The sequence below is a fragment of the Pelobates fuscus genome, chromosome 3, assembly GCF_036172605.1.
Source record: "Pelobates fuscus isolate aPelFus1 chromosome 3, aPelFus1.pri, whole genome shotgun sequence".
Taxonomy (NCBI): Eukaryota; Metazoa; Chordata; class Amphibia; order Anura; family Pelobatidae; genus Pelobates; species Pelobates fuscus.
The window spans coordinates 73,607,586-73,626,355 of record NC_086319.1 but is presented as its reverse complement, the minus strand read 5'-3'; the positions used below and the strand labels follow the sequence as shown (position 1 = coordinate 73,626,355).

The window sequence follows — 18,770 nt, the reverse complement described above, 5'->3', positions numbered from 1 at the left end:
TCACACTACATGTGCCCATTCTCTGCTACATATTTCACTTTTGACTGATAATTTTATTTCAACCAAGAAATGTTGTAGGGCGATCTACTATCAACTTTTATTTAGCAATGGACATATCTTAAAGGTAAGCAAGAGATGGGCTGGACTCCAGGATGTAAGTGGTAGTACTATTTATTAAGGGGTAAGTCACCTCAGCAGCGCAGTGCGACGTTTCGGCTCCTCACAGCCTTAATCATGCATAAATACAAAGGCAATCGTGTATATTTATAGCACTAAGCTAAATAAACACATGATGTCAATCAATAGGTTAAAATGAAAATGTGGTACAAAGCTCTATAAAAACAAACTATTACATAGACTAGATATACAGCAAAGAAGAGAATGCTGGCGTTTAAATCAAACAAGTCAAGTTACATTTAGTACAATACGAGACCTAGCTATCTCAATAAAGTGCCAAAATACAGCTTAGAATATATATATATATATATATTTATACAAAAATTATGTTAAATCTAAAAATCTAGATATGATAAATACATGATAAACTATCACAGCCCAAAAGTTTGACAAAATAACTAATCGGTAACACTGTATTAGAGCATATTATGGGATGTACACAACCTCTAAAAGAAAACTTAAATGCATCATAAAATAGCCAACAACTTGAATAATCTGTAAAGGGCTCATGATACATGTATCAAACACTGAGTCTAGACAAATGAGATGCAAACAAAAATGATAAAGCACAATAATAACTCAAAGGCTGAACTGTACTCATGTGGGACCGCCACTATCCACGTGTGAGATCTTACTTAAATATCAGGATATCATAGCCATTACTTATCTTTTTTAAATGGCCCCCATGTTTTTTTATACTTTATTCTGTCCTGTAGTTTGAGAACCGAATACACATTCTTGGGACGAGCAGAAAAGGATGAAAATAATGAATGCCTTATAAGAAGAACGACTGTAGTTTGGAAGGCTAATATATATATTTTTTTAGTTGCTATAGTCCTTGTTTATTAATTGGTGTAATCCTCCTGCACACTTGGGAATTGGCAGTAAGAGAAGAGAGATCTATAAAAATGATCCAATAAAATATCCACCAACCTTGAAAGTGTAAATCATCACAGTTTGCATTAATATGACACTGTCCATTATCCTGCAAGCAACGATCAATCGGTAGTTGCTTTAGTTCACAGCTCTCTCCATTCCCAATGTATTGATCTTTACATTCACACTGCCTCTTGTCCTAAGAAATAGAGGGAGTAAGTCATTCATTTGTATTAAGTATTTTATTTCCCAGATGAAAGGAAGTAAGCACTGACCTAAATGCTATTCCTGTGTGGTATTAGATCATTACAGGTTCAATAAAACCCACGTGGTTATTCACTAAACCGTGGATTGCTGAGAATTCAAAGTGAATTCAAATATAATTTCAAAATTTAGGCAAAATGTAGGCAAAATAGACAAATTAGAAAAACCTCTTCACTCGACTCTGTTTACAGTTTGGCCATTATGGCCCTGAATTTGAAATTCACTTTGACTTCTCTTTGAATTCCCTTTAGTAAATATTATTGACAGTGAATTTAAGGTGATTATAGACCTTTGAGTGTATTGTTATTTACTATCCTTTGCTAGATAGGACAGAGGGTATAGGTTATAGTTTGTCTGAAAGATTGTGGAGTCAAAACTGGGAGACAATTACATTTGAAACATTCTAGGAGAAAGTTCACATGGATATCAAGTATTCTTTTCTGCTTTTTCGCCGTCTATGTCATAAAATGCATCAAAACATTCTGTGCAAATACAGGTTAGACAGGTGGTTTGATAAAGATCTAGGTCTAGAAAGGTAGAAACGTTGACTGCCTGATTGTGTTGGTTCAATAAATAGTTACATTTAAAATATTATGAAGTTGCAAGATTTTGCAGAAGAACAAACGGGAACTTGGAAGATGTTAAAACCACAGAGTCCTCAATCACAATCTATCTTTAGTTTATTTTCAACATCATACCAGCTTCTGATGAGCCGTTATTGATGTTAACATAATCACAAACTCACCATTTCCATACTTTACAGCAACACATTTCCCATTAATCAGTCCAGATTAAGCAATCACAATCATTCTAAAGATTTATTGACACATGAACCATTGGACCCTTAGAAACTTCAACAGCCAAAAGGACCTGATTAAGTTACAGAAAATACTTTTCAACTATTATACCCCAAAACTGGTTGGTCTATGAGAGGATCTGGCCAGGTTCAAGATCAAAACAAAATAGAAAATGTGAATGGCTCTTCTATGTGGAACTCATAAATAAATTACAGCACAGTGTACATACACAACACAGATTATTGTATCATCTGCAGCTCCCAAGATGGACTTAAAACGAGTTTATCTGAGGGTCTTTTAGTATTCTATAACTTGTGATGCAATCTCAAACATTTCAAGACCTTTTTGTTTTATGTTAACGTTTTGATCCCAACCTATGTATTTTGAGATGGTGTGATTAATGACAAAGGTTTAGCTTGGTTTTGAATCAATACATAATACAGATTGACATTTTTTGCGGAGACAATGTCCATAATTGTGATTGCATTGAAAATGTAATAGCAATCCAAATTAAGAAAACGTTGCCAATCGAGTACTAACACTAGATTGTGATCAAGGCCTGAGTCGAGAACAAGTACACTTAGCACGGAAAGCTTTAATAACAAAATAAATAAACATACCGGTCCCGTCATTGTACAAGTAGCATGTTCGTCACAACCACCGTTTAACCCATCAGCACATCGATCAATAGGGGCACACGTTTTACCGTCTCCTGTGTACCCCTTCAGGCAGCCACAGGTGACTTTTACCCCATTTTGGGAACATTTGGCATTAGTGTCACAGCCACCGTTTTTCTGCTTGCAAAGATCCACCACTACAAAACAGAAATGTAATCTAGATGAGTCATATACTGGGTGATTTATGTGACCATTAGCACTAAATATATTATGATACTTTATGTATTTAAATAAATACATTAATTATTTTTTTTATTTTTTTTTACTGGCAGGCAAGCACCTCCACTCATCATTTTTATAAGCTGGATAAACTACTCTCACCTGTGTCAGGATATTATTGGATAGCTAATTATCACTTGTGACTATTTTAATTTATTATTGTTATTTTTAACCAATTTTTATCAAATGCTTTTAAAGGTATTGCAAGGCAATTCTGAGTAAAGGGTAAGTAGCTCGATCATCATTTTCCTACAAGTATGGAACAACCTTCCTCCACACTAAAATCCTTTAAGAGATCTCTGTCATATCTCAGTACAGAATGCACCTGTAATCATGGTTGATTATATTCTTACCTGTTATGTGTTAAATGTATATGTGTATTTAAATATTACGTTGTATGTTTAATACGGTATTATACTTCAAAATAGGATAAATCTCAATGTATCCTTCCTGGTAAAATATTTTATAAGTAAATAAATGAATGAATTTACCAGTGCATGTTATTCCATCGCCTTCATATAATGCGTTACATTCACACATGTTTTTCTTACACACAGCATTACTGGAACAAGGTGGAGTGCAGACTGGAGGTACATCTGTAAGGAATATGGGAGAGATGGCATTGATTTTTTTTTTTTTATCACCTGGACATGTTTTTGGTTACATAGTTGCACAGTGACACATACATGCTCAGCTGACATTAGAAAAGGCAGAGCTGCATTTCAGTCATATACCTTTATATGACTATACCTTTTAACACTGGGAGTCATGGAATCAAGATGGTTTCAAAATATGGCATATCAGTCTGACATCACTCACACCGGGCTGAATGCCGGTTGTGCTGACCAGCCTCAGTGAGGGCAGAACATGTGCAGAGCATCTTTAAAACAATCTGCTCATCGACTGAATTGCCTTAGTGCAGTTTTGCACAGTGCAAGCACAGCTCATTACATACTCATATTGTGCAAATCACATTGTGACACTAAATCTTAAAAAAAAAAGAGTATTGCATGAACATCTAATTTTAAAAGCCACACCTGCGGTAATAATCCTTTCTTTAACTGTTAACATCACCACATTACAGTCTGCTCTTACAGCAATACCCCCACACTGTGCTGTATAGGTATTCCAAATAATTAAAGTGGTACTGTCATAAATTATAGAATTGGAGTTGGTATTTCACTCTTAGTATTACAGGGAACATTAGATCTGGGGCATTTCAGGACCACACTCTAGGCATCACTCCCCTGTGATGCCCCTGGACATGAGGCCATTGGGAAAATTGGGCACCCTCCCCTAACTGTCAAAAATAACCTATTAAGTTCTCAGTGAATACTTTTCTAGCAACTTATTTCATTACCCCTAATTATACCCTTTGTGTCACTATACCCCACTCCCTCTAGCATGTAAGCTCATTGAGCAGGGCCCTCAACCCCTCTGTTCCTATGCGTCCATTTGTCTGGTTACAGTTGTACAGCACCATGGAATTTGCTGCCACTATATAAATAATAAAATTATAATAATGAATAATAAGTATAACTATAGCACTTAGTGTCTTGTAGATAATCTCATAATTACTTTGTGTGAGACGCTAAGAGATGTTGCTCTTTTGATATGCCTAATATAGACAAAGTTCTATATAAACTATATATATTTACTATCTTTAAAAATATTTGTGGTGGGAGTATAAAGGCGGTGGATGAGTTTGACAATTTATTTACCAGGGAAGCCATATAACTTGAAAATGTCCAAATAGAACCAATGGAATTTCCCTGTTGATTGAGTCATAATCACTTCCTTTCTCATATTATTATCTTTAGAAACATCTACTCTGTATCCTACGTCCACTGTCATGTCACATCAGGCCATTACCTGTATGTGACTCATATTACCATCTACTTCTCCAGAATACCACATTCTGTTTCTTCCTATACAACAATAAAAGAACGTACTTATTTTAGTTTCACAACGTTTCCCAGTCCATCCATTTTGACAAGCACATGTTCCCGTTCCGCTGTAGCCCTCGTCACATTGCCCATGACTTGTGCAATCACAAACTGCAAGATATACATATCAATAGCCGTTAATTACATGTATCATCATATTAAATTAACATGTACGTATAGTTCTTTGAACAAGAGTAAGAAATAATGTGATTTGAATACAGTCACCAAGAAATTGTAAAATGTTCCACTTGGTAAATTTCCACTTGGTAATTTAACTTTAGTAATAAATTAGTTGCTATTGGTCCTTTAAATCTATTGAGTATAATGAAAAAAAAAACCCTCAAGGGTATTGAGGGAGACAGCAAACAGACATGGTGGGAAAGTAGCAGAGCTGGAGGTGAGAGTGGCCCTTTAGGAGACAGCAAGAGGAAGGTTTGAGAGATAGAAGTTACTCTTGGAGGCCATAAGCAATCCTGAAAAGATGGGTTTTGAGGGACTTCTTTAAGGATCGAAGACTAGGGTAGTGTCCGACAGGGGTAGGCAGGCTGTTCCAAAGGAAAGGAGCCGCCCGTGAGAAGTCTTGCAGGCCTAAATTTGCAGTGAGGGTGCAGGCAGCAGACAGGAGAAGGTCACCAGTAGAGCGGAGAGATCGAGAGGGGGCATACCTATAAATCAGTGAAGACATGTAAGAGGGGCTAGAGTTGGTTAGAGCTTTATAGGTAAGTGTTAGTATTTTAAATTGACACCAGTAGGGTACAGGAAGCCAGTGTAAGGATTGACAGAGGGGTGAGGTGTGAGAGGAGCGACAGGAGAGAAAGATCAGCCTTGCAGCAGCATTCATCACACATTGTAGGAGGGCCGTACAGCTTCTGTGGAGTCCAATTTAGAGAGAATTACAGTAATCCATGCAAGAGATTACTAGAGCATGAACAAGCTCCTTGGTAGCATCTTGCATTAAAAATAAACACCAAATACTATATCCTACTATTCTAAATATAAACTGTAGAATGTATTCTCGTTTTAGTGAGTACATGACGATGTCAACTAATAGAATATGATTAAAATATTAAACAGTAAACAGTTGCAATGTAATTATTCCGCATTTTTCCAATTTTTCTTTTAATGTTGGCTGATTTTTCTTTTAATGTTGGCTGATGGTTTCCCATGGCAAGCACCCTGCCAGTTGAGTAACTGGGCTGTCTAAGTACTCAATCAACATATTAAACTGGTCTCTATTGACGTTTTACTGATTCCAAGGACATGAGACACATTTAAAAATGGTTTGACTCTTTACATTGGGGAGGGTGGGTGTCAAGTCACTCCTGCACCATAACCAATACATTGAGCCATAGTGGTTATGGTGCATTGAGTGTTGATTTAAGGAATGATCCACATTGCTATTTTTCTCTTTTTACTGGACTATTATGTAATTCATTAAGGGATATTGGTGCATATGGAAACATTTGGTTTGAAAACAAATCATACTTTTAAAGGAACATTGCAATCACCCAAAACACTTTATCTCAATGAAGTAGTTTGGGTGCAGTGATCCTGTTATAATAACCCTACAATGTTTACATTGCAGGTTTAAATCCACCACTAGAGCCACTAGAGGAAGCCACTAGAGGAAGTCACTAGAGGAAGCCACTAGAGACGCTTCCTCCTCCAGAACTGAGTAAAGCTCATCCTGGGACTCAAAGAGAAAGTGGCGTTTGGCCATGCATGTGTATCTCGAATACATTGATTCTCTGTGAGGAGCAATGGATTAGAGGAGATCGTGAAGACATCACTGAGCATGCTGACATCTTTGAAGGCAGATCGGGCAGCTGCAGCAGCGGAGTCCCAGTGACAGATAAAAGGTGAGCAGCCTTTATTTTACTTTGCAGGTTTAAACGCAAAGGGGGTGGACTTAATGGAACCTACAGTCCCAAAATGGCGATTGTTACTGTTATATTCTTTTGACCTCTCACAGACAAGGGGCAAGAAAAAAACAAAAGAGCCCAAGTAATTCTACGAGCCCTTCCATTGTGAAGTAAAAAAAAAACTCTTGTGGCTGTGTATAGCCAGTTGATTTAGTGTGAAAGCCAGTTATCTGATTAATATTAAACTATCTCTAGACATATCCCTTGCTTTTGTCTTTGCCTATTCTTGAAAAGTATCTTTTGTTCCTTCCACCAAGATTAAATTTGTCTGGATCTCCATTACTCTTACATTTGCAATCAGATCCATATCTTCCTGGCAAACAAGTATCACAGGCAGTCCCATTGAATCCATCCAAGCATCTACATTCTCCGGTTCCAGCGTATCCATCTGTGCATGTCCCGTGATTATTGCATGGCTTTTCTGGCCCACCAGGACAGGCTGAAAGAAATCAGATATTTATGAATATGCATTTGAAAATATGTTCGAGTACAACAAAATAAGTTTTGTATTATCATAGAAAAACCCATTGAGTATATTGTACAAACTGAGACATTCCTTCTTTTGTAGAATTCTAAAAGAAAATAACCTGATGTGACATAATCTAGCTTGTTTTAACAAAATATTTTACTGGAGAAATATTAAAGGGACACTATAGGCATCACTTTAACTTAATGGAGTGGTTTTGGTGTATAGATCATGCCCCTTGGTCTCACTGCTCAATTCTCTGCCATTTAGGAGTTAAACATTTTGGTTATGCAGCCCTAGGCACACCTCCCTGCTTGTTGCTCACATAGCCTTGCCAAACACTTCCTGTTAAGAGAGATCTCATGCTTAAAGTTACTTTATTGCTCAGTCTGTTTAATTTAGAATTACTTATGCCTCGTGTGTGTGAAAGTAAAGTACAATTTAGAGCAGGAGAAAAAAAATCTAAAGCAAGTTAACACACTCAGGCTCCGGTTTGAGGTAGTGCTGTATGGGAGCCAGACATTTGCAAGACATGTCCTAATTCTAGCAAATGAATATGAGGATTTTGGGAAGAAGCAGCGGAGAATGAAACGCCGTATATATTTCAAAACATGTTTAAAAAAATATGTCAGATAATAAATAATCATTAATTCACTCACCTTGGCAATCTCGCCCATAATAACCAGAGCAGCACTTTGTCATCCAGAGAACCATTGCGCAGTCATAACGACAGCCATCTATAACTCTTTTAGATGTTAGTGTGTAAGGACATTTTGTCTTTGCACCCTGCGTATTTTAAGTTTACAGATAATGATTTAAAATTTTACATTCTCGGATGGATCACTAATTATAAATCAACATTTGTAACATGCATACCAGTGCTCTGAATTAGGTTCACATAATAAGCGTCGCCAAATGTTTTCAAATACAAATTAAAAATACAGAACACCTTCTAAGTGCGTTATTTGTTGTTATACGCATGATATATTAAGTAATGTGTCAAATATTAATCTTTTCCAGTCTCCTTCCCCTCCACCTGAATTTCCACTTGTATCTCAATATCTGGTACGGATTGTAATATAACCTATATTTACTGGTATTTATCCTGGTTGGATAATTACACACTTGTCTGAAGAATACAACGTGATGCTTTTTTTACCTTTAATGGTGTGAAATGAAACCTCATCCAATCACATAAAGAAATTTCAGATGACATTCAGATTTTTAAAAAAGTGGGAGCTATTTATTCTAATGCTTTCCCCCCAAAAAGAAAAATGAACAGTCTTCTAGTTTTCAGTACACTAAATGGTATACTCACTCTCCCAATTAGGGCTTCATTACAACCCTATTGCTACTTTTAGTGACCAGCTGCTGGTTTCTGATCACTAATCAATACAGGCTATAACTAAACCCAAAAACAGTAACGCCAGCCTCAGGCCTGGCGAAGAGATGATTAATTCCCTATTTTACTCTCTATTGCCCAAATGTACCGAATATGTCGACTTTGAGAGAAATGCTGTATATAGAAAAATATACGAATTGCATACAACATCAAGACTGATCCATCATTTTGGCATGCAAAGTTGGATTTCCAAAATAAATACTGTATCAAAATTCTCAGTGTTAAAATGTTGCTTACCTGGGGTTTGCTTCCTGACGGACAATTCGGTGTATTAAAGCAGAATCCACAATTACCCTGTTAATGATAGTGAGTAATTATGTATTATATCCGAAAAAATCTTTTCATTTAATATAATGTTTTATTCTAAGAGAAAAGTAATTCGGCAGGAGAGAAAAAAGACACCCAAAAACCTACAATTATTTCTTGGTCCCTGATAGTAAAATGAATGCGGATATATAAATCTTTAGACATGTGCTACAGTCACGTATAGCCTTTAAAGTATCCAATCCACATATACCGTACTTTTGATTACCAATTACTATGTGTGTTTTTTTGTTTTTTTTATTTGGAAAATTGTTGATTAAATTCCAGAATACATACATGCATACGTGCAACAGTGATACAATGATACAGGAAACACTTAACACGTAAGACATATAATCACATATAATGACAGTGCGGATTTATAATCTGTTCGGTCCAAAGGCCGAAGTGTTTATAATAAAGAATGTTAGTCATCACTCACCGTAAGTTGGAAAGTAACTAAGTTGTCACATCGTCCACCAACGCTAGAAGGTGTCAGCAGACAGTCAATACCATAAGCAACCCCTCCATCAAATAGAAGCTGGCGCTGTATAATCTTACACTGCCGGTTATCCAGAAACAAGTCGCCCTAAGGATAGAAACCGATAAACACAAATTTACCATGCTGCTTGTATGTAATAAATGTATTTCACTAAATAAGAATGGGCATAATTCTTAAATTAGTCATCAATGTATGAAATGGAATGGTAACCAAAAATATACATAACAGCAGTCCTTGATGAGCACGTACGTATTCGATTTTTCAGATTTAATAGTGATGCCGTCATTAGACTTTAAGCTCGTTTGAGCAGGGCCTTCATCAACCTATTGTTCCTGTAACATTTTGTATTTGTCTCATTTGTTGTTACATTTCCCCCTTTTAGAAAATTGTAAAGCATTGCAGAATTAGTTGGCGCTATATATATACCAAAAATAATTATAATATGAATTGAGGACCGCATTTGGCACTGCTGAAATAATAACTATCAAGATGCAGAATGTATTGAAAACGATTTGAGATAACCGATTATCATGAAAAAAAAATCATCTATTATTCACTGCAGTGGTTATGGTGTCCAGAGTGGCCTTGAGTCCACCCATTGTAAGCAATGTAACCACTATGTCTACTTAAAAGGAGATGTCGTGTGCTTCTCCCAAACTCTATTACTCTTAATTACGCCTCTATTACTACGCCCTCTGTCTGCGCTAAGTAAGCCCTGCTTGTTGTGTTTGTTTTCCATGTTCTTATAGATGTTTCAATATATATCGTATAATACATTTATCTATGATTTAAGTAAATCACACTTATGCTATGTTATATTTTGCAAAGAATGGCCTCGATTTAATATTGTTGGACAAGCTTTGCAAATGATTTTATATTCTTGGATAAACTTTTAACATGATTTATTAGTATGAAAAACATTTAACTTTGATAACTTTTGATAATTGTTTTTATATGTGATATATTTTAATATTTTGAAAAAAAATATTTAAAAAAATGAAATGATTTAAGATATTAAATTATTTGGAAAGCTTATTAAACAATATTAAATAAAACATGTTTTTTCATGCATATAATGTAAAATACTTGCCACAGAGTCTTTGTCACCACATTTTACAGTAAGTTCCGAGCCTTGCAGAGTTTTTCTGGTGTCGGGAAGATTAACTGAGTTGACCTGAAAGGACATGAAATTACAGGAATTAACAGACATTATTTGTGACTTTATTTCCTTAACCAAAGTTCCTAAATACATTGAGCGTTTGTTCCATATCCTTGGTTACAATCAAAGCAAATATTGGGGCCTGTCGCACTGCAAATAGACAATTTTTTAAAATATTGGTTTCATGGCTGATATTCAATTATTACTCCAAATGTAGGGATGGGCTGACTAGCTCGGCATAAGAACACAGGCTTCCTGTAACTAGGTTGTGAATTCATACCATTATGTGTGTATGTGCAGTGTGTTATAAGAGTGCCCATTAATGCCATATCGCCTGAGCACCCATATTGGTTTAAACTTGTCCCTGCCAAGAGGATTTTTCTTTTTAAATAGCTGATTTAAATACTTTGTTTCTTCAACGTTATACATCATTTACCAGAATATCATGTTATGCTCATGCTAAGATCAATAGGTCAAAGTACTTATTCATCTTATTATTTATACTGATTCAAAACAGTTGCATAATAACCAAATATTGGTAAAACAGTCCATTGTGAACCATCATTTAAGACTGCAGGAAACAAAATATTTAAAACAGGAAAGGGTTGTGTAATGGATCGCCTGGCACCCCGACTGGGTACCTCCGTTAAAGGATGCTCCTAGCGTTTCCTGAGGACTCCAAGCACTCTGGCAGACACCACAATCACCGAACCGAAGAAGCATATAAATCCTCTCAAGCATATGAATGCTGTAGACAGTTGAATAGGAAACCATTCAAATAGGTTTTACACTCCTAGCAGTCAAACTGGAACAGCATACAATAAAGGTTGCATATAGGTTGCATATAGTTAGAGTGTTGAAAATGTGCACTTCGAAAGACATTTCTTGCTCAGAACTAAATTAATTATAGTAGAAATGATAAAACAGGGTTTGCAGCTGATTTAATGTTAACTGCACAAGACACAAGTTTAAAATCTCACTTGTCCGTCTCTGAAGATGTGATACTTTAAATACTGTGAAAGTTTGTCCTTGTTGTCATTGTTGAAAAGAAAATCGTGTTGGTCCTTAGGTAGATTTTTCAGGGTGTTGTCCGAAGGCAAAAATATAGTAACCGGCTTGTGGATGGGATCGTTAATGAGTGCCATAAGATCTGCATTCTGCAAATAATAGAAAACGATTTAAACATAATACAAAATATTCTAAAGCTTCAGAACAAGTATCTAAACACAGACATGCAATAATTAGTGAAAGGGACATTTTGGGGATTTGTCATTTTTTGCGTTTGATATTTTGTCTCTTGTCTGTAGTCAGCTGTGTAACCACTACAGTAGGGGCAACTAAAAGTTTGATCACCAGATGTTGCAGAAGTAAAACTCCCATAATGTTTTGACAGTCTGTATAATTAAAAAAAAACATCTTTGAACACAATTGCACTAGAGGGTACAAGTGCTGATAGCCCTTTTCGGGATTTGTTCTGTATATATTTCCATAAAAAGGTTTATCCTTATTGTTATGTTTGTTAATGAAAGCCAGCATAGTGGGGTATCAAGGACGATGCCATGTGTCTCTTTTTCTTGCTCCAGACCACACCTAGTTTGTGTTTCCTATGGCTTTGAAGCTAATGTTGCCTGTCAGTGTAATTTTTAATTATATTGCTAATTGCACTTATCCCTTTATGTAATCCCTGATACCAACCTGAAGTTCTTTAAAGTTCCTGCTTGTCTAGCCCCTACGTTGTCCTATCTAGCTATCTGCCTGGATGACCTCATATTGATAATGACAATTACGATTTAAATATTAATGTGAACTTGGTTCTCCAGCACCTTCTCTATCCACAGGCTCCTACATGTATACTGCCCACTGTTAGATTCATCCTTCACATTGAGTTATTTCTCTTTATCTAGGTTATTTTTGGTCACTCTCTGCATTCAGAGCTCCTGTCCTCACTTGGGACCCCCATGAGGTAAAAAAAAACAGACATATATTTTTAAGACAATAAATAAATTTTAGGCAACCTATAGGATATCTGAGAACCCAAGAACAGTTTTAACCAGACAAATACATTATTCCAAATATAAATAACATTTGACCAGATTATGTATCATTGACTTTGAAGGGTCTCATAATATGCCAGTCTACGTCTTCATTGCTTGATCAAACATATTTTTGATTACCTGTAATAATTGGACCATTGTAGTGTAGCCATAAGCATCTGCGACTGCTGTCAAATTATCCTAGAGCAAAGTAGAAGTTTGGTCAAAAGACATATAAAAATTAATTTGTATTAATTGCATTATTAATTATTTAATAGGGCATCTATTTAATTACAGAAATGATCATTTATACGAACAAGCTTTTAACCTAGCATAGTTATGTTTAGTTGCTCTCATTTGATACTTTATATCATCCTTGCTATGGTAAATACAATTTCATTGAGTCGGTCCATTAATAGTATCTGTTCATGTGATCTACTGTATAAATCTTTACAGGCAAGATTTGAATAAAAGAAGGAAAAAAAACAAGTACAAGTGGCGAGGAAACTATATTTGAATAGATTGTAGTCTAGCCAGTCTGTTCTATCTGATATTATAATTACAGCACTCTATAAGGTTGTTAGTTGGTAATGGAACTCGGTAACACAAAACATTTTTGTGTTAAAAATGTTACTTTTTTAAATATGTTTTTCAAGGGGCAAATTTTGTGAATGATTTCACGGTGTTAACCAGCTGCACTTTGTTCTATGTTCACACTTAAGCGACAATCATATTGCACAATTGTTTCAATATCTGGGTTTAAACACAAGATGTTTTGATGACAAGGGTGTTTTAGGGTAGATATACATTCAATCCATACTTCACATATGTTTTGCAAGAAGTGTATCCATCAGTTAATGGTTAGACTACAGGAACACTCCTTGCACCATAACCACTACAGCATGCTGGAGTTGTCCTTTAAAGATATTCTTACCCCAAAATTGCCTCTTTAGCAAGGCGGCTGGATGTGTAAGCTGACATCACAAATAACATCTTAGAATTTGTGACTGTACATTGTGGGACCTGTCCTTAGATCTCATACTTGTAGTTTTTACTGCCAACTTGATTATTGTATTACTGATAAAAAAGTATAAGAGTTAATTTAAGACTGACTAACACTCCATCCCTGAAAAAGTTCTTCTGTTCAGCTGAATCATAAGACTAACAACCATGTATATTGCAAGGATGTCACTTATGTAGTTTTGGTACACGGCCATCTTTGTTCTCTCCTATTCCACGAAGCTATTCCCCTATACATAGAATGTGACCCATCTAGTCTGCCCAATTTTCCAAATACTTTCATTTGTCCCTGGCCTTATCTTATAGTTAGAATAGCCTTATGCCTATCCCACGGCTGCTTAGACTCATTCACTGCTTAACCTCTACCACTTCAGCTGGAAGGCTATTCCATGCATCCACTACCCTCTCAGTAAAGTAATACTTCCTGATATTATTTTTAAACCTTTGCCCCTCTAATTTAAGACTATGTCCTCTTGATGTGTTAGATTTTCTGCTTTTAAATATAGTCTCCTCCTTTACTGTGTTGATTCCCTATATGTATTTAAATGTTTCTATCATATCTCGTTTTTCCTCCAAGCTATACATGTTAAGATCCTTTAACCTTTCCTGGTAAGTTTTATCCTGCAATACATGAACCAGTTTAGTAGCTCTACTCTGAACTCTCTCTAAAGTATCTAAAATATCCTTCTGGAGATACGGTCTCCAGTACTGCGTACAACACTCCAAGTGTGGTCTCACCAATGCAATGGCATGAGCACTTCACTCTTTCTCCTGCAAATACCTCTCCCTTTACAACCAAGTATTCTAAGTTTAACCAGGAAAGAGATAATCAGATAGCTTTCTGGATTCCAAATGCATCCTGACGAAGCATTAGCCCAGTGAGCTATCTCACCACTATCTAGGGAGTATTACCTGGTGGGATCTTCTTAGAATACCCTTCTATTCTAAGAAGATCCCACCAGGTAATGTCCCCTAGATAGGTTTTAAATGAATGATTTTTTTATGTTTTCCCCAGTGTTATATGCATGAGCTGGTTCATGATGTTACTAAATAGTTGTCAACATTTGATGCGTAATTAATGAAAATTACGACTAGACTCCCATATTGTGTGTTATTATAACACCCTGTTCTGTTTAATAAACAATATACATTTTCCTGAACTGACTCCCTCGTATGTCTTTCAATGGAGTGTCTCCTAGTACGTGAAAAGGTGTGGAACTCTAAGACCATGCCAGGTAATTCTGGAGATTACCAAGGACAGAAGTATGTTCCAACAAAAAGTGAATATATTGTTTATGTATAATTTTTTTTGCTTATTTTTTTTAGGTGGTAAACACTTACCATTTTTCTTCCAAATGTATCTTTCTTGAATGTTTGCATGTTTTGAGGAACAAGTACTTTATCTATAGTGTACAAAATACCATTCGTCAGCAACTGCTCATTTGAAGCTACGTTTGCCTCCCCGTTCAATGTCAAAGAATCCTGCAAATGGGAAAAACATCTATAATAAGTTCATGTGCAGACTACTCACTAAAGAAACATTTAGATATTGTGTTGCTTGAAACGAGAGATATACTATAGGTTTTCATCTGTTTGCAGGAAAGAAGTAAATTGGTATATGATGCAAAGAAAGAAAAGAGAATTTGTGTATGGACTTACCAACTGACAGCAAACTGTGTGACCAGATCTTGTCAAACTACAACTATATTTGAAAGAAGAAAAACTACCACAACAAGAGGACATAGTCTTAAATTAGAGGGGCAAAGGTTTAAAAATAATATCAGGAAGTATTACTTTACTGAGAGGGTAGTGGATGCATGGAATAGCCTTCCAGCTGAAATGGTAGAGGTTAACACAGTAAAGGAGTTTAAGCATGCATGGGATAGGCATAAGGCTATCCTAACTATAAGATAAGGCCAGGGACTGCTGAAAGTATTTAGAAAACTGGGCAGACTAGATGGGCCGAATTGTTCTTATCTGCCGTCATATTCTATGTTTCTATTTCAATGGAAGATAATTAATGTGAGTAGAACAATATTCCTGATCCTACTGAATTGAATTAGAGGTTTTGAAACACAAGTTACCACCTTCCATTTCATAGTTAACTCTTACAGGGTAAATAGTGTCAACATGTTTTTGACATGTGCAGCCGTCTCTGTGTATTCAGGACACTATGGCTGACGTTGTGGTGACAGCAGATAAACTGTGTGTTCTTTTTCCATTTGTATCACACAAATATTTTTGACATGCCTAATCTTCTGCAAGAACATCATGTTTATAAAAATCTAACCAAGAATCACAATATACAATTTAGGAGGCACTTTGCGGATCACACAATGCATTCATTCTGTTATTACCTTTGTTGAAGCAATTTTTAAACTTTCTCCCTGGAGGGATGTTACTTTTGACAATGATGTTAGATCCTCTCGAGGGACCTGGGCGCAATGCACAATGTGATATAAGAGTACTTGGTCCATAATTCCATTATCAATCCATTCTTTGGTCTGTAAAAGAAGATCATTTAAATAATGTGTGGCTTGAGAGGACAATGAACTGGTAGGGGCACAGCATGAGGAGTTATTTATTGAGGGACCTTGTAAGAGATGAAGTTGTGTGACTGTATGTTAGAATTTCCCTGCATTTCATAATGTCCCCTGCATAGTTTGAATCAGACTAAATACTAAATGGCTATGAAAAAGCATGCCACGACAGCGCTCACCACAGAGAAATAAAACAATTATTAATACAGGTATTAATTGACAGCTTACCCGTGGCTCTCTTTTAAAAGCATCACTGGTAGGAGCAAAGACGGTGAATGGGCCAGATCCCGAGAGTTCATTGAGACTGCTTGACTGCAAATGAAAACGAAATATAAAGTTTTTTTGTTTTTTTAAATGTCTGTTCTATTTAAAAGGTAGGGTACGTATTCCTAAACTAAGAGTGTTTTTATTTTTGTTTATCTGGATAGACTTGATTCAATATTTTTAAATATGCTTTTCAAACAATGTAATATTTCTGCGTAAACTTTTGAAATCATTTAATTTTTGAAAAATATTTTAATATGTTACTATTTTCTGATATATTTTTTTGATATTTTAACCCCTTAAGGACCACGAACGTACTAGGTACGTCTGACAAAAAAAGGTCCTTAAGGCGCAAATATGAGTGCTGGAAGTGATCGCTTCCAGCTGCTCTACGGGTATTGCAGCGATGCCTCGATCACTTCCCACGTGGCGCCCGGCAGTGTAGCAGAGCATCGGAAGCCATCGGGCTAAATGTATTGTTTTTTTCGGTTCATATACTTTTCTCTGAGGTTGTGGTTCCACAGAGTCCAAAGGAAAATTTAGATCTTTGACTAAATGTGATGTTCAAGGTCATATCATTTTTTTCCCTCTGTTATGCTTTTTAACATAGAAACATAGAAACATAAAAGTGACGGCAGATAAGATCCATTTGGCCCATCTAGTCTGCCCAATTTTCTAAATACTTTCATTAGTCCCTGGCCTTATCTTATAGTTAAGATAGCCTTATGCCTATCCCACGCATGCTTAAACTCCTTTACTGTGTTAACATCTACCACTTCAGCTGGAAGGCTATTCCATGCATCCACTACCCTCTCAGTAAAGTAATACTTCCTGATATTATTTTTAAACCTTTGTCCCTCTAATTTAAGACTATGTCCTCTTGTTGTGGTAGTTTTTCTTCTTTTAAATATAGTCTCCTCCTTTACTGTGTTGATTCCCTTTATGTATTTAAATGTTTCTATCATATCCCCCCTGTCTCGTCTTCCCTCCAAGCTATACATGTTAAGATCCTTTAACCTTTCCTGGTAAGTTTTATCCTGCAATCCATGAACCAGTTTAGTAGCCCTTCTCTGAACTCTCTCTCTAAGGTATCAATATCCTTCTGAAGATATGGTCTCCAGTACTGTGTACAGAACTCCAAGTGAGGTCTCACCAGTGTTCTGTAAAATGGCATGAGCACTTCCCTCTTTCTACTGCGAATACCTCTCCCTATACAACCAAGCATTCTGCTAGCATTTCCTGCAGCTCTATTACATTGTCTGCCTACCTTTAAGTCATCAGAAATAATCACCCCTAAATCCCTTTCCTCAGATGTTGAGGTTAGGACTCTATCAAATATTCTGTACTCTGCCCTTGGGTTTTTACGTCCATCTTGCACTTATCCACTTTAAATGTCAGTTGCCACAACTCTGACCATTTTTTCTAGTTTACCTAAATCATTTGGCTTATCCCTCCTTGAACATCAACCCTGTTACATATCTTAGTATCATCAGCAAAAAGACATACCTTACCATCAAGACCTTCTGCAATATCACTGATAAAAATATTAAAGAGAATGGGTCCAAGTACAGATCCCTGAGGTACCCCACTGGTGACAAGCCTAAGCTTTGAATATACTCCATTGACTACAAGCCTCTGTTGCCTGTCACTCAGCCACTGCCTTACCCATTCAACAATATTGGAATCCAAACTAAAAGATTGCAGTTTATTGATAAGCCTTCTATGTGCAACAGTGTCAAAAGTCTTACTGAAATCTAGGTAAGCAATGTCTACTGCACCACTCTGATCTATAATTTTAGTTACCCAATCAAAAAAATCAATAAGATTAGTTTGGCATGATCTACCTGAAGTAAACCCATGTTGTCTCTGATCTTGAAATCCATGCGTTTTTAGATGTTCAACAATCCTATCCTTTAACATGGTTTCCATCACTTTCCCCACTACTGAAGTAAGGCTTACTGGCCTATAGTTGCCAGACTCCTTCCTATTAGTGATGCACCGAACTGTTCCCTGGCGAATAGTTCCTGGCGAACATAGCGTGTTCGCGTTCGCCACGGCGGGCGAACACATGCGCGGTTCGATCCGCCCCCTATTCATCATCATTGACTAAACTTTGACCCTGTGCCTCACAGTCAGCAGACACATTCAAGCCAATCAGCAGCAGACCCTCCCACCTCCTGTACAGCATCCATTTTAGATTCAT

General features: G+C 36.4%; 1 protein-coding gene across 1 annotated transcript in view; it reads right to left on the bottom strand.

Moving 5' to 3' along the window:
• STAB2 (stabilin 2) overlaps window positions 1-18,770 on the bottom strand; it is a 135,293-nt gene that overhangs the window by 13,647 nt on the left and 102,876 nt on the right. The window contains exons 47-60 of the mRNA XM_063447208.1: window positions 16,532-16,615; window positions 16,121-16,267; window positions 15,105-15,245; window positions 12,885-12,944; window positions 11,691-11,867; window positions 10,642-10,725; window positions 9,492-9,638; window positions 8,984-9,040; window positions 8,004-8,130; window positions 7,168-7,317; window positions 4,963-5,067; window positions 3,502-3,606; window positions 2,735-2,928; window positions 1,111-1,252 (exon numbers count right to left, since the gene is read on the bottom strand). Coding sequence (XP_063303278.1) covers window positions 1,111-1,252; window positions 2,735-2,928; window positions 3,502-3,606; window positions 4,963-5,067; window positions 7,168-7,317; window positions 8,004-8,130; window positions 8,984-9,040; window positions 9,492-9,638; window positions 10,642-10,725; window positions 11,691-11,867; window positions 12,885-12,944; window positions 15,105-15,245; window positions 16,121-16,267; window positions 16,532-16,615 — 1,720 coding nt within the window. The remainder of the gene's footprint in view (window positions 1-1,110; window positions 1,253-2,734; window positions 2,929-3,501; window positions 3,607-4,962; window positions 5,068-7,167; window positions 7,318-8,003; window positions 8,131-8,983; window positions 9,041-9,491; window positions 9,639-10,641; window positions 10,726-11,690; window positions 11,868-12,884; window positions 12,945-15,104; window positions 15,246-16,120; window positions 16,268-16,531; window positions 16,616-18,770) is intronic.